This window comes from Artemia franciscana, chromosome 4 (assembly GCF_032884065.1).
Source record: "Artemia franciscana chromosome 4, ASM3288406v1, whole genome shotgun sequence".
Classification (NCBI taxonomy): domain Eukaryota; kingdom Metazoa; phylum Arthropoda; class Branchiopoda; order Anostraca; family Artemiidae; genus Artemia; species Artemia franciscana.
The window spans coordinates 50,770,504-50,784,793 of NC_088866.1; the positions used below are offsets into that span (position 1 = coordinate 50,770,504).

Here is a 14,290-nt window from a genome sequence, read left to right on the forward strand (position 1 = left end):
TATTTGCTGCATAAAATAAAACCAATGGACTATGGGAAGTTTCAGTATTTGTGGTGTCATTCGCATGAAAAGCGTTCTCCAAAATTTATTAAGGTCCAAACCGAATTTTCTGAAAGTCATGGCCAGTTTAGATTGTTTTAGTCACGTCGGAAAACACACTTATTTTATTACGACTAATATTATTAAACGAACAATATCACCGAGTGGGGCTCGGTCCCTTGGTGTATAAATTGTTATTTTAATGTTTCTGGCGCAATGTGTAGCTTTAATGCAGAGCAATTATGAATCCAAGACTCACATCCCAACTATCAAATGGGAATGTCTTTCTCTAATAGCTAGGATTCAACTGATTTTTTAACAAACAAATTGCGTTTACAAACTCCTCCTTATTATGTATAAGGATTTCAACCTTCAGTGGGTCTCTAATTTCAGTCAGCTGACGGTTCATGAAACATACCATTTTTCAGAAAAAATTACAGAGTCACTTTTGAGAAAAAGTTTACAAATATATGTTCAACTATTACTTCTTAAATAAGATAGGTTTGTGCTCATGTAACTGACTATTAATTAACCATACTGATTTTTTTTCCAGTCACCTTTTTGCCATCGGGTCTGCAGCTTATACACGTCTCACCGGTCCAGAACCAGAAAACCAAGTAGTTATTATTTCTGGTGAATCCGGTGCTGGAAAGACAGAAAGTACGAAATTGGTTATGCAGTATTTGGCAGCGGTGAATAAAAGTCACTCCAATATAATAACGGAACAGATATTAGAGGCTGCTCCATTATTGGAATCTTTTGGGAATGCAAAAACAGTCCGAAATGACAATTCATCTCGCTTTGGAAAGTATCTTCAAGTTTATTTCAAGGGGTAAGTGATCTAATCACTTAATTAGTAAGTGATTTTTAGTAATTAATTATTAGTAATTAATTAGTAATTAATCAACATCCGACCGTGGCAAGGATGGGGGAAAATCAACATAGAAATCTAATCAATTTGCAATCAACTTATACTGACAAACGTTTATGAAAGGAACACACATAATTATGACTCTGAGTCTAGTTCCTCAAGTTGGATAGTTGGCACTTTAACTGGGTCAAAGCATTCATCTAGATATTTCGCCCTAGATATATCTTCAAGTTTATTTCAAGGGGTAAGTGATCTAATCACTTAATTAGTAAGTGATTTGCTTTTTTACTGATCTTTTGCTTTTTACTTGAATCGTCCTTGTTGATTCGAAAGGATTTTTGTTACAAGACATAAAAATTAAAGAAGGAACCTTCAAGTTTATTTTAAAAAGTAAGTGGTCAGTTAGTCTTTTGTTAGAATTGACCGTGCCTTATGTTTCAAGATATAAATAAATTATATTAGATATAAATTATATCTAATTAATTATATCTATAGTTATATTAATTATATCTATAGTTATATTAGTAATAAATTATATCTATATTATATCTATAGTTACATAGTAATAAATTATATCTATAGTTATATTAGATATAAATTTTTGATAAATCAGACCGCCGCTTCAGGTTTATTTTAGGAGGTCAGTGATGTCCTTCTAACTCATTTTTTAAAATTTATTGTGGTAATTCGAAAGGCGTTACGTTACACGAAATAAATTTTAAAGAAAAAATAAGTAGTAGGCTACGTTATAACTCTTCTGTTAGAAATGACCATTCTAATTCAAAGGACGTTATGTTACAAGACATAAATCCTGAAGAAAAAAAGAAAATATCTCCAATTATATTTAAAAGGTTAAGTCATATGCCATACCGATTTGTTAGAATCTAGGTAATTCAAAAAGCATTATGTTACAAGACAAAATAAAAAAAAAAAATTTTTAGTGTAGGTCAGTAGTTTGTTTGTAGTTTGTGTAACTCTTTGATTCCTAAAGAATCAAAGTCTTTGATTCTTGTGTCTTTAGCTCAGTTTTTGAGTATTTTTCATCTACTCTTTTTTTTATTTGGTACCTGCTACTATCCATAATTGCATATGGAGGCGTTTTCATTAGTAACTGAATTCCCAATTTTTTTCCTAATTTTTATATATAAATAGTTGCGGCAATTTCGAGTTAGCCACTTTTAACAATCGGTTTTCATTTCCGGTCCTTGGTATTTTGAAAGAAAGGATTCTGGTGGCTGACACTTAACTTGCTGCTTAATAAGCGACAAATGCTCATATATTAAATGTGAGTCCCCTTTTCAATTTCGAATATTGTTATCTGCTCAGATTTTTCCGGGGGGGGGGAGAAGGCGGAAAGAAGGTTTTCTGGTGCAAGTTTTATCACTAGACTTGTCAAAGAATATGGTTCACAGAATCAGAATAAATATAATGGCAACAATTTGCAAAAATCTAGGGATGGTTCACTATTGGCCTCACACCCCCCCCCCCAAAAAAAAACCTCACTATTTTCTCATGTTTTTTCAAGAGATTCTTCGTCCATGCCAAAAATTTTAAATTTTCTTCAGTTTCTGGATTTTTTTAAGGAAGACACAAAAAGGTATTATTCAAAATTTTGGGTTGAGGTGTTTTTTATCCTAATGATAATAGCAATAAATGGCATTTTTCATATTGTAGTTGTGTATTGTTGTTCAACTGTTTCTAATAACAAACCAGGTGACTTCGTCTCGAGTTACGCATAAGAAATATTTACAAAAATTGACCCATGGATTTCTGATGGGATTGTTTCGTCTATAAGAGTAAAAAATAAAAAGTATAAAAAATACTTATTTATGAAAATATAATCTTGAAGTATCAAGAAAATTAAAATGAAACATTTCTGTTCTTGGACGTATTTAGGTCTATTGAAACCTGCGAATCACGGTTTTATAAAAAATCTTCATTTGGTTGAAGTTTTTAGGTTACCACCAAATGTGTGAAAATAATCCATGGTAGTGCATCAGTTTCTGTTAAAAACAAAGGTTCGGCGAAACGTTTTCATAATGACAAAAACCAGCCAAGGCAAAAGTTAAAGGTCCAGTAACAAAAAAATACGTAATCTTACAAAGGCGCTAAGGACAATGAAATCTACGGCTCGAAAACAAGAAACAGTAATATATATATATATATATATATATATATATATATATATATATATATATATATATATATATATATATATATATATAAAAGTGCCGAAGCCCTATAGGCAGGTGTGTATTCTCCTGATGAGCCCTTGTGTTGGGTTGTTGTTGCCTCTGAATTATTTGTCTTCATTGTTTTTATTGTTTGGTAAATGACGACTTATACTTGTTGATGACATGACTGCCTGTCCATGGATTATTTTTTATGGTTGATTGTGTATGGCTATGCTGTTTGACCTTTATGATTGTATGGATGGGTAGGGTTAAGGCCTCATTCAAGTGCTGATCTATATTAATCACTAATGTAGGAAAACAGTCTTCCTTTTCTCCTTCTGTTCTTTTTTTTTCTCTCAAATAAGATATAAATAAAAAATACAAAAGAGTAAGTTTTACTTGAACTTTACTTACTTGTAAGGGAAGCCGGTGCTATTGTGGAAATGAAAATTTTCAGCAACGCCATCTAATATTCCGCAATTTTTTCTTGTTCCTGTGCTTGACCTGCCGGAAACTGCTGTATACTTTTCTTTTCAGACAGTTTAAAATAAAGGGCAGGGGGAAAAAATGCAGTAATTTTTTAGGAAAATGCGCCTATTACCTTAGCTAGCCTATTTAATTGTGCAAGATTTTCAATAGCTAACATAAACATGTTCTGTGTAGATTGGATTTATAACTTAAAATAATTCTAAAAAGAAAAATCTGCTTCATTACGACTTGCACAGAAATTCGATCAGTTATATCAACTGTATCGATTCTAGCTGAAATCTTACATCGATTGGATCAATTCAGTCATATCAATTATAATAGTTATATCAAAACTAGCCCGCTTAATCTGCTAAGGTTTGCACGGACCAATCAATTCCGGATTTTGCCGTTTGCCGTTTTCACAGTGTTGACAAGTTTTCAGTTTTCTTAAGTTTTCTGTTTTCATATTTTTCCTAATTTTGCATTTTTCACAGTTTTAACAAATTTTCAGGTTTCTTAAGTTTTCTGTTTTCACAATTTTGCCTTTTTCACAGTTCTCACGAGCTTGCCGTTTTCACAGTTTTCACCAGTTGCCGTTTTCACACACAAATTTTATCCAGACCGGATGATAACTCAAAATGATTCTTGAATAGAACGAAATTATATTTAATGACAACTTAAAGAGAAATTTCAGTGGAATCCCCTATATTTGCAGATTGTTTATATCAATTATCCAATTGCTTTGAGCTTAAGTTTTTAACGAAGTCGCCAGTCACCGGCGCTGTTCTGTCGCCAGCACTAGTAGTTTTCAACCCTATATTATTCAGCGAGTATCCAACACCTACAAATTTCCAAGTATCTGTGGTTGACTGCGTTCTCCGTTTTAAATTCGATCTTCTCTGTTACTACATTCTTCCCATTCTCCGTGGAAGCTATTCTGGAAGTCACAGCAGCCGCCAATAGAAGACTTGGTTTATAACGTTTAGTGTGCACATAAAAAGTCAAAATTTTTTAGACATGCTTAAGATCATTGCTGTTTTTGATAATATAGGAGTATCCCTAGGTTAAATTATGAACAGTTTTTCAGTGCTTATAGGGTAGCGAACTTGTTCCACAAGAATCACGTTCGTTTTCAAAACGCAACTCCCCAGTATCGCTATCTTGGACCAGCCCATTTGCGCACTATCAATGCTCATGCGTTGTAAGGCTGTTTAAAAAAATTTCACCAATGGTAGCAAGGAAAGGTCTTTGATTGGATGAAAACGATGCCATGATATCAATACATATTAATCAAAGGTGTTTTCTAGTGACGTAAGGTTACTGAAAGAGAAAGTGGTATTTTATGCCTCTAGTCAAAGCATCACTGATAGCCTATGAAAACCACTCTTTCATGGGTAAAATCAGAATTTCACGCTACTGTTGGTTCACCTTTGCACATATGGTCCCAACTTTTACGTGGGTTTGAGATAAATGGCCAAAATACTGGGTTGCACAAATCAGACTGGTGAACCACATTCACAAACTAGTCAAAAAAAAATCACAAGAGGTGAAGTCGAGTGAATATGGTGGTTAAGGCATAATAACTTTATGGTCCTGACTAGAAAAGCAATGATTCTGAGATCTGCTCAGGCACCCATACTTTTGGCTATGTCGAAAATTTACGAATATCCCAAGACCTTTAAAAAAAAATTCTAAGAAGCCGTGTCTGATAATTAACCGTGGTGGTTGAGGCTTGAAAAAACACTTTTTTGCTATAAAACCACAGATTTTTAAGCGATGTTCATGTAACGGTTCTTTTGGTGAAAATCTGTCACTTTTGGAACAAACATGGCTGTCAAATGTTTCTTGCCCAAAATATCCAAAAAAAGAGTTTCAAGATCCAACTGATATGGCTGTATCCTCAAAAATTCCTCTAATAGCGATTCATTGATTCTTTGTAACGATTTTATTCATTGCCTCCATATTCTGACGGGTTGTTAGTGTGCTGTGTCTCCAGGACGAACATCATCATTAATTTCTTCATGAACTTCTGTAAAGAGCTTGTATTATTTGAAAGACACCTTTCTAGCTCATGTAGACTCGCCAAATGCTACAGTCAACGTTCTAATTTTCCAACGTTCAAACGTTCCAGCTCTTCATTATATGTCTAACGCAAAATTCAATACAGATTCTCTTATCTACTCTTTGAGAGAAAACGTTTGCCGTAAAATATGTCTAATCTGTAAACTGTCGGAAACAACAATAAAAGCTAAACGAAGGCTATGTGAACCCGTGTTAGGAATCGGTTTACCAGCATAATGAATCAAAATAGTTTAGAATCAATATTGCCTAGTCTGGGAAATAAAAAAAAAATTGCCTTTTTAATTTTTATGGCTAAGGCATGTTTTACTGATGAAGGATGACAAATTGCCAAAGATTGAGCTTTTTGGCCATCCATCTAGGGTCGAAAGAAAAGCAGGTAGGAAGGAAGGACTTAAAAGAAGTGGAACTTCATAGGAGGTAAAGAGTGAAACTTTGAGTATATTAGGAGGGAGAGGAGTGCAGACAGCTGTGTTAGTCTGATGCTACCACTTCGGTTGCAGCTTTGGTGCTGAAGCGAATTGTAAGTAGTGGTACTAGTTGTATTAAAAAAAAATACACTCGTAAATGCTTAGTTTATTCTTCATCGATGTCTACAAAAAGGAAAGCTGTTCCTGTTCTTCTATGACAATGTCATTTCTTTTAGCAAAATTTTGGCGAATCCTATGTCATGGTGTTGCAAGTTTTTTTTTTTTTAGAATAAATAATTTTCTGATGATTCTTGTCTGTATCAAAAGGAATACGTGTAATGCATACGCATATAATGACGTTTTGTCAAAGATTTCAAGACATAAAGTGATTAAAAAGGTATTTGTAGCTATATCAAGCTCAGAACTGAAATCTCAAGATTTGAGGGAAATCCGAGGAGGGGCTACAATGCTACAGCCCGGGAAGACGCTATGATACATTCTGGGTTGCCATTAAGCTCCAACGAAATACTGTGTCTCCCACAGGGAAACCCTCTTATAATACGAAAATTAGATTTCAGGGAGTGAAAGGGGTTTCAGGGGGGTTCAGGGAGTGAAAAGAGATGGATGTTTTTCTGACTTTTAAATTGAATTGGTTTTTATCTGTTTAGACCACAGAGATAGAGGAGAACAAGAGAGACCAGCTTCTGTAAAGGGAGATTCAAATGATGAAAAACAGGGGTCGTGTTTCTAATGCTTTCCAAAAGATTTCATATTTAATTATTTTAATATACAGCACATTAGCATCAATATACAATTAATATATAACGTTTGATATTAATCAACATTTTTAGTTTTTATTATCAGTTTTTCTTTATAAGTAAGTATAGGAAGAAAACGACATCAGAATTCTGAATTTTTTATATCAAAAGTTAGACAAATTTGCTCTAATCAGAAAACGAAATATTTGCATTAGTCTTTTCTGTCTGTACGCAAAATGTTTTGAAGTGTGACTTGGAGGCTCGGCTTCAAGAAAATTCAAAATGACGCTTTGACTCGTATGTAAACATGAGCTACAATTGTTTTTAAACTTTCACTTCTATTCGTTAGATTTAGAACAAAGAGAAAAACAAAACAATAGCCCTCATAGAGTATTGTAAGAGGCTAGCTTTTATTTAATTTATTTACTTTTCATTAGCTAATTTATTTTTGGTTATCACTGTTCTTTTGTTCTTGCCTTGACTCTGTGGCTTTTGTTTGATGAAAAATCTAACTACGTGCTTTGAAAATTTTTACCTTTAAGGACGAAGTTTGGCCTCTAAGTTATATAAGAGGTCAATTTTTATTAGGCTAATTCTTTTTATTTTTATTAGGAAATTATGACCCCTGAATTGTATTCAAGATTTTACTAATTAAGTTTAAACTTGGTGGTCCAAATCTGATCTATAAATTGATTTTAAATCCACATCGGAGACCTAGACAGAAATTCAATTCCTGAGGGGCGATGTTTAGGAGTGGAAGGGCTGTCACTCCAAAATGTGGGGAACCAAACGAAGGGACCAAATAGAAAAATCATAGGAAATGACCTTAGAGCTCCCCTCCCTCCCTTCTTCCTTACCTACGTGACCAATCGAGGTTGATGTATCTCAAGATCATAACTTCCGAGTCTCTTATTTTTTGTTGTCTTTGTATAAACCCTTAGCATATTCTTTGTTTTTTATTTGATTGATAGTTTTTGTTCAACTCTGTTATGTGCTCAAAAAGTAACGCCTTGAAATAAATATTTCTCAATTAAAAATTGGCCAATAAACCAATGGTACAATTAAATAGCGAAAATAGCGACAACTGGTAAAATTGGTCGTCAAGCCGGGAAAAATCGCTGTATCATAATTTATCTTCTTTCTATGTTCTGTTTGAAAATATACATTTTAAAAGTTTATTTCATAGAAATGTATACTATCTATTCAGTGCAGGCCAGTATGGTTAGTCTATTGATGTTAGCCTATTATCTATTTACATTTCTTTTCTTTTAACAGAGGGGTCATTACTGGAGCTAAAATCACGGAGTATCTACTAGAAAAATCCCGAATCGTCACACAAGCAGGTGAAGAGAGGAACTATCATGTGTTTTATGAGCTTTTGAGGGGACTTACACAGGAGGATAAGGAGAAGTATGGCCTTACCTCTGCTGATAAATATTTCTACTTAAACCAGGTAAATTTTTGTATAACTCTGTGTGTAGAAATAATATATATATATATATATATATATATATATATATATATATATATATATATATATATATATATATATATATATATATATGTATATATATATGTTTTTAACTACGTAAAACTTGCGAATATACAATATTCTTCGCTGTCCCATTGTCTGTACATATAAATAGATTGTCAGGTTTACCGTACCGACTCTTGAACATGCAACATATATTTGTCCATGGGAAAAACAATCCGTATTCAGATCTATACCTCATTATTCTAATGATTCCCCTCGAGCTTTGTTGATGGTGATTGCTAATCAAACACTCCCTGTGTCCCCATCGTCATTTATGTATCCCCCCTGTGCTCCCCGGCGTCCCCGTTGTAGTTGTGTCCCTGTGTCCCAGTCATCATTTATAGTCGACAAACATGACGTCAGTCGACACACACGTCCCAGTCGTCATTTGTGTCCCGGTGTCCCAGTCTGTAATTTCTCATTGAGTGTCCCGGTCGTCATTTATATTCCCTGTGTCCCGGTCGTCATTTGTGTCCCGGTCTGTAATTTCTCATTGAGTGTCCCGGTCGTCATTTATATTCCCTGTGTCCCGGTCTGTAATTTCTCTTCGAACATTCCCTGTATCCCGGTCGTCATTTATATATCCCCTTGTGCCCCCGGTGTCCCCATTGTAGTTGTGTCACTGTGTCCCGGTCGTCATTACCTTTTTTTTTAGTTTTTTTTAGTTTTTTTTTTTTAGTTTTTTAGCTTTTTTAATTTTTTAGTATTTTCTTTTTAGTTTTTTTTGTAATTTTTACCTTTTTTAGTTTTTTTCTTCTTTTGTATTAATGCTAAAGCCAAGGTTCGAACCTGGAACCTCTCGAACCTTGAACATAACGCTTTACCAACTCAGCTACTTCGGCTTGAATACATTCGTTTTTGAATTGGTATATTATGAAATAATTTAGACGCCATATGCGGACAAACAATACGTCAGTCGACAGACAGACAGACACACAAACAATATATATATATATATATATATATATATAAATATATATATATACATATATATATATATATATATATATATATATATATATATATATATATATATATATATATATATATATATATATATATATATATTCATTGTGACAATAAGTCACACTAAAGCAAGAAAAAGCTTAAAGAAGTGACCGGTTGGATATCGTTCATGCCAATTCATCAAATCCAAATTCGTAAAAAAAAACGCTTTCTAATACGGTTGTAAAGTTGTGGCACACTTTCTGCTTAATGAAAGAAATCTGGAAACAAGTCCCGTGGCTCAGATGTAAGACTTGCAGTATTCCTAGTCTAGACCTGATGAATAATCGTGATGAAATGAATTTTGGCTAAAAAATACTTATCAAAAATCTGAAACTAGATTATTCAAACACTGAAGTGCAAACACTCCTAATTAACAATCTCTTATTTCACTAATCTTAAATATTAAGCTTTCCAAAATAATAATTCGATGCTATCAGTACCGCGACCATACTTACCTATTAATCTAATAGCCTTATTCTGAAAAACTACTGCTACCAAAGACTGCATAACTGCATATGGAGGATTTTTCATTCTCGACTTAAAAATGGCCTTTTAGCTTTTATGGCCTTTTTAAATGGCCTAAAATAAATTGTCAATGACCTTTTTAAGCTTCCTTCAGATGAATACATTTAAAATTCTGAATAACAAAATTTAAATATCACGAGGGGGTCCATCAGGACTTCAGAAATGCAATGGTAACCACTGCTCTAAACCGTGGAAAGCTTACGATGGGTCAGTAACAGATGAAGTATAACTGTTAAGTGAAGGAAACTCAAGCTCGTTTCTGAAAAATTATCCAGTAAAATCGTAGAGCTAATTCTAAAAACCCTAATCCTTATATTCATTATATTGAATGTTTTTCTTTTTCATTTTTGCTGTAAGGTTGGTCCTGTGGCATCAGTTAGGGGAGGAAGGACAGGGTGGCACTTACTCAACCCTCCATGATTTTTCGCCTCTTCACCCGTATTTTGAAAAATACCATTTTTGGTATTTTGATTAAACTGTGATTTTTTTTTCATGGGAAAAACTGGAGAACACAAACACCAGAATTGCACAGTTTTGGCCCTCCTCCTAGTCTCTGTGTTTTGACGCCGCTGCATTTGGCTAGATATAAAAACAACTCTGCCAAGAGGGTATATTAGCTATGTTTATGCTCGTTTTGTTTAACTAGTCTGTAATATCGATTATCATATACCCCTAACATAATAGGTTATATAATTTATTTTGTTCGCTCATGAAAAGCCATTTCCAGCCAAAAATCAGGTCACTACGCTTGCGCTTGCAAACTAATGATGGTAGTCTGATGGAAAGACATCTTTCATTGCTTAAAGAGTTTAGGCGTAGCTAGAGGGTAGGGAAGGAGGTAGTATCCCTTGATGCTTTCTATTACAAAATCTGTCAGCTAGAATAATATTGTTGTACAAACAGGGTGGGGTGCGATTCTCTAAGAAGTGAACACAAGTTCGACCTGAATTCTTATAAGCAACTTTCATAGTTGGAATAACTTCGATGTTCATTGGCTAGAATGCATAGTTCTGCACTTAGGGGAGGGCAGTAACTCTCCTCTGTGATTCATTTGAATGCTTCTTCCAGGGTAGTGGTGAATAAGAATGTACTGTATCCCTCCCTCTGAGGAAAATTCATTTGTTCCCCTCCCCCTGAGGGCTAGAACTGAGTGCACAATGCATATATGGCTAGAATGCGAATTTCAACGTAATTGTTTTTTAAATACTTGATTAACTCGTACCCCTCGAGGTAATAAGACTGTAGAATAACTCCTTAATTGTTAGTGACCTAAATGTTCGTTTTGATCTTTTTCTTTTCTCTTGCCGGCTAATCTCCTCCTGAAGACAAATCGTTGTTTACACCCGTGACGTCTAACTGTGAGATGATGTTACACACTTGGTTGTGTATCTTTCAAAATTTTTAATAGTGTTATGTCGTTCGAATAAAACAGGTCGAAAGTTGACGTTGGGCTATGCAAGTGTTTTACACAAAGTATTTTATAGTTTGACAAAGACTAAAGTGGACTGAAATTGAAATAACGATTACTGCCAAAAATAGTAATTTATTTATGCCCTGTATACATACATGAATGTACAAAGAAGAGTGTGAGAAATAAACGAAAAGAAAATGAAAAAAAAAATAAAACAACACTTTTTAGGAAAAGATGATAATAAATAGCTTACAATACTCATAATAACTTATAAATAGTTAATAAATAGATCATTATAGCTCATTTTTATTAATGCTATGGCGTCAAAATGAAGTTTTGCTTTTTTAGCTTCTTAGAAAGTCCTCTTGAATAGCTGTAAATTATAATTTCGAAAAGTTATTGTAATTTGAAAAACGATAAGCTTTCTCGTCTTTGAAGCTCTTATTCACTCTAAAGGTCGGACTTCTGCTTGTAGGTGTACCAACGAAATATATCAAAGAAATATTTGGCTTTTTTCTTCATTTTTTAGGAGATTGAATGACAACAAAATAGGGGTAGGGGCAAGGATCAAAGGAAAGGCCAATATTAATGTTTGAGGTGTCCCAAGCTACCAATACCTTGTGAAATATGGAATTTTCGAATTATGATGATGATCACGAGGCTAAAATAAGAGTGTAGATTGCACCCAACTAGCCTTTTGAATTTTTTCACACAACCATGGTCTTATACTTTAGTGTCGTTTTTCTAGGGTGGTAGTACGACCATGGCTTCAAAAGACGATTGTGAAGATTTTCAATCATTGCTTTCTGCTATGCAAGTTCTGGGTTTTACCATAGAGGAACAGGACACGATTTTTAGAATTCTAGCAGCAGGTATTTATAATACATCTTTTTCCCAAGAGATTCTTCACCCTTTCCCTAAGATTTTATATTTTCTTCAATTTCTGGGCACAACCCTTTTTGAATTATCGAAAAATGCTTTTTTACTATTGACCTCACACACCCCCCCCCCCACCTCACGAAAAATTCTTAAAATTTCCAATGTCTTTTTCGAGAAATTCTTCGTCCACGCCAATTTTTTTTAATTTTCTTCAATTTCTGGGCACTGACTTTTCAAATTGTCGATTTTTTTCATTATTACCCCCCCCCCCCCCCAAAAAATTAACGCACGTCCCTAGGTTAAACATTGTTTATTACTAAGTTTTTTTAACTAGCAGATAAAAATGTTTTACATCTTTAATTTGTTCAACATCAAAATATAAAAGCATTTTAGTATGCTGTGCTGTGGCACCCTCAATTTCCTCAGGTCAGGCCTGCTGACTTACCGTGACACAATTTGCTAACCTAATGACCTAGACCTAGTTCAACCTAATGTAACCTAATGACCTAGATCGATGTTTAAAACATAATAGGTAACACTGCGGGGAAATCACGCTTTTTTGCCCAACAAGTTTTATTTTTTTACCTACTGGCCAAACGCGTTTGGGGCTGGTCCGTCGTTTCGACCCTTCAACGGCGGGTTCAGTTTTAAAGTGAATTAAGTTTGGAAAGGACATATTTAAAGCTCAAAATATTATTACTTATATAAAGAGGTTTGCTCCTCCTCAAAACCTTTCTCTTTACGCTACAGTTTATTTGTACTTTTAAAAAAGCTCCTTGTTGTTCTAATCAAAAGAACAGTGTTTGGGAGTCGTTCTTAAAAAATGGGGACAGAATTTAAATTTTAGCGTAAAGAGTGAGTTGTTAAGGAGGAACAAACCCACTCATATACGTAATAGTTTATGTTCATTTTAAATTCTAATGTTGCCGCTTACTTTCAGTTGAATTTTTTTTTAATTCATGATCGTTTTTTTGAATAATGCCAGGAAATTTGGCTACACCTCCACGGAAAAATTTGTCCTCCCCACGGATTTATTCTCTAGACAATTCAATCCTGGTAAAAATTTACCCCGGACAATTACCCTTAACATCTTCACGCGGAAAATCGAGTCGGCACTGAAAAAGCAAGACATAACACGAATTTCGTATAGGAATTCTGGCAGATTCCCCTATTGTATAATTTCCCCTGAAAAATTCACCCCCCGGAAACTTCCTTTCCCACGGAAAATTATCCCCCTTGGAAAGTCCCACAAGTATAAAATTCGCCCCCCCCCCTTCGAAAAATGTATGCATGCCTCTCAGTAACAAACACTATACGTAAACAGTGGGCAAATTTTGTAAGTTAAAGATTTTTCCACATAGGCTGTGGGGGGTCATGCTATCTCCAAAGGCATAGTTATTTGGCCTTTCAACTATGCTGAACAAAATTGCTATCTCAAAATTTTAATTGGACCATTTGAGAAAAAAGGGGTGTGGGAGAGGTCTAGTTGCCCTCCAATTCTTTGGTCACTTAAAAAGGGCACTAGAACTTATAATATCGCTTCGAGTGAGCCTTCTTGCGACATTATAGGACCACTGGGTCGATACGATCACTCCTAGAAAAAAAAACACGCATCCGTCATCTTTTTTCTGGCAAAAAATACAAATTTTTACATTTTTTTTCAGATAGGAGCTTGTAACCTGAACAGTAGGATTCTCTGATACGCTGAATCTGATGGTGTGATTTTCATTAAGATTCTGTTACTTTTAGGGAGTTCCCCCCTTTTTAAAAAAATCAGACAAATTTTCTCAGGCTCGTAAACTTTGATGGGCAAAACATTCATAAAAATTCGGTAAGCGTAAAAATTCGATTCTTTTGATATATCTACTGGTTCCAAAACTCTGTTTTCTAGAGTTTCGGTTGCTTTTGAACTAGGTTGCTCCTTACTTATGCTCCTTACGCCGAGTCGTGTCATGTCCAAGGGAGGGGCTACCGGGTTTGAGCCCCCCCCCTCTTAGGAATTTCGTTCAATTCGTAATAAAGTAACAAAAATGCATATAGATAAGTTTTTGATGTGTTCTGTAAAGTTTTTTGTGTACTCCGTCCGATAGAAAATCCTTGATACACCCTTGCTTTAAGACTATTTTCTATCAAA

At 34.4% G+C, this 14,290-nt stretch overlaps 1 protein-coding gene across 1 annotated transcript in view; it reads left to right on the forward strand.

The window, feature by feature from the left end:
* The window catches only part of LOC136026549 (unconventional myosin-XV-like), a 365,167-nt gene that overhangs the window by 44,859 nt on the left and 306,018 nt on the right, over window positions 1–14,290 (forward strand). Inside the window, exons 6-8 of the mRNA XM_065703235.1 lie at window positions 593–871; window positions 8,075–8,252; window positions 12,026–12,149. Coding sequence (XP_065559307.1) covers window positions 593–871; window positions 8,075–8,252; window positions 12,026–12,149 — 581 coding nt within the window. The remainder of the gene's footprint in view (window positions 1–592; window positions 872–8,074; window positions 8,253–12,025; window positions 12,150–14,290) is intronic.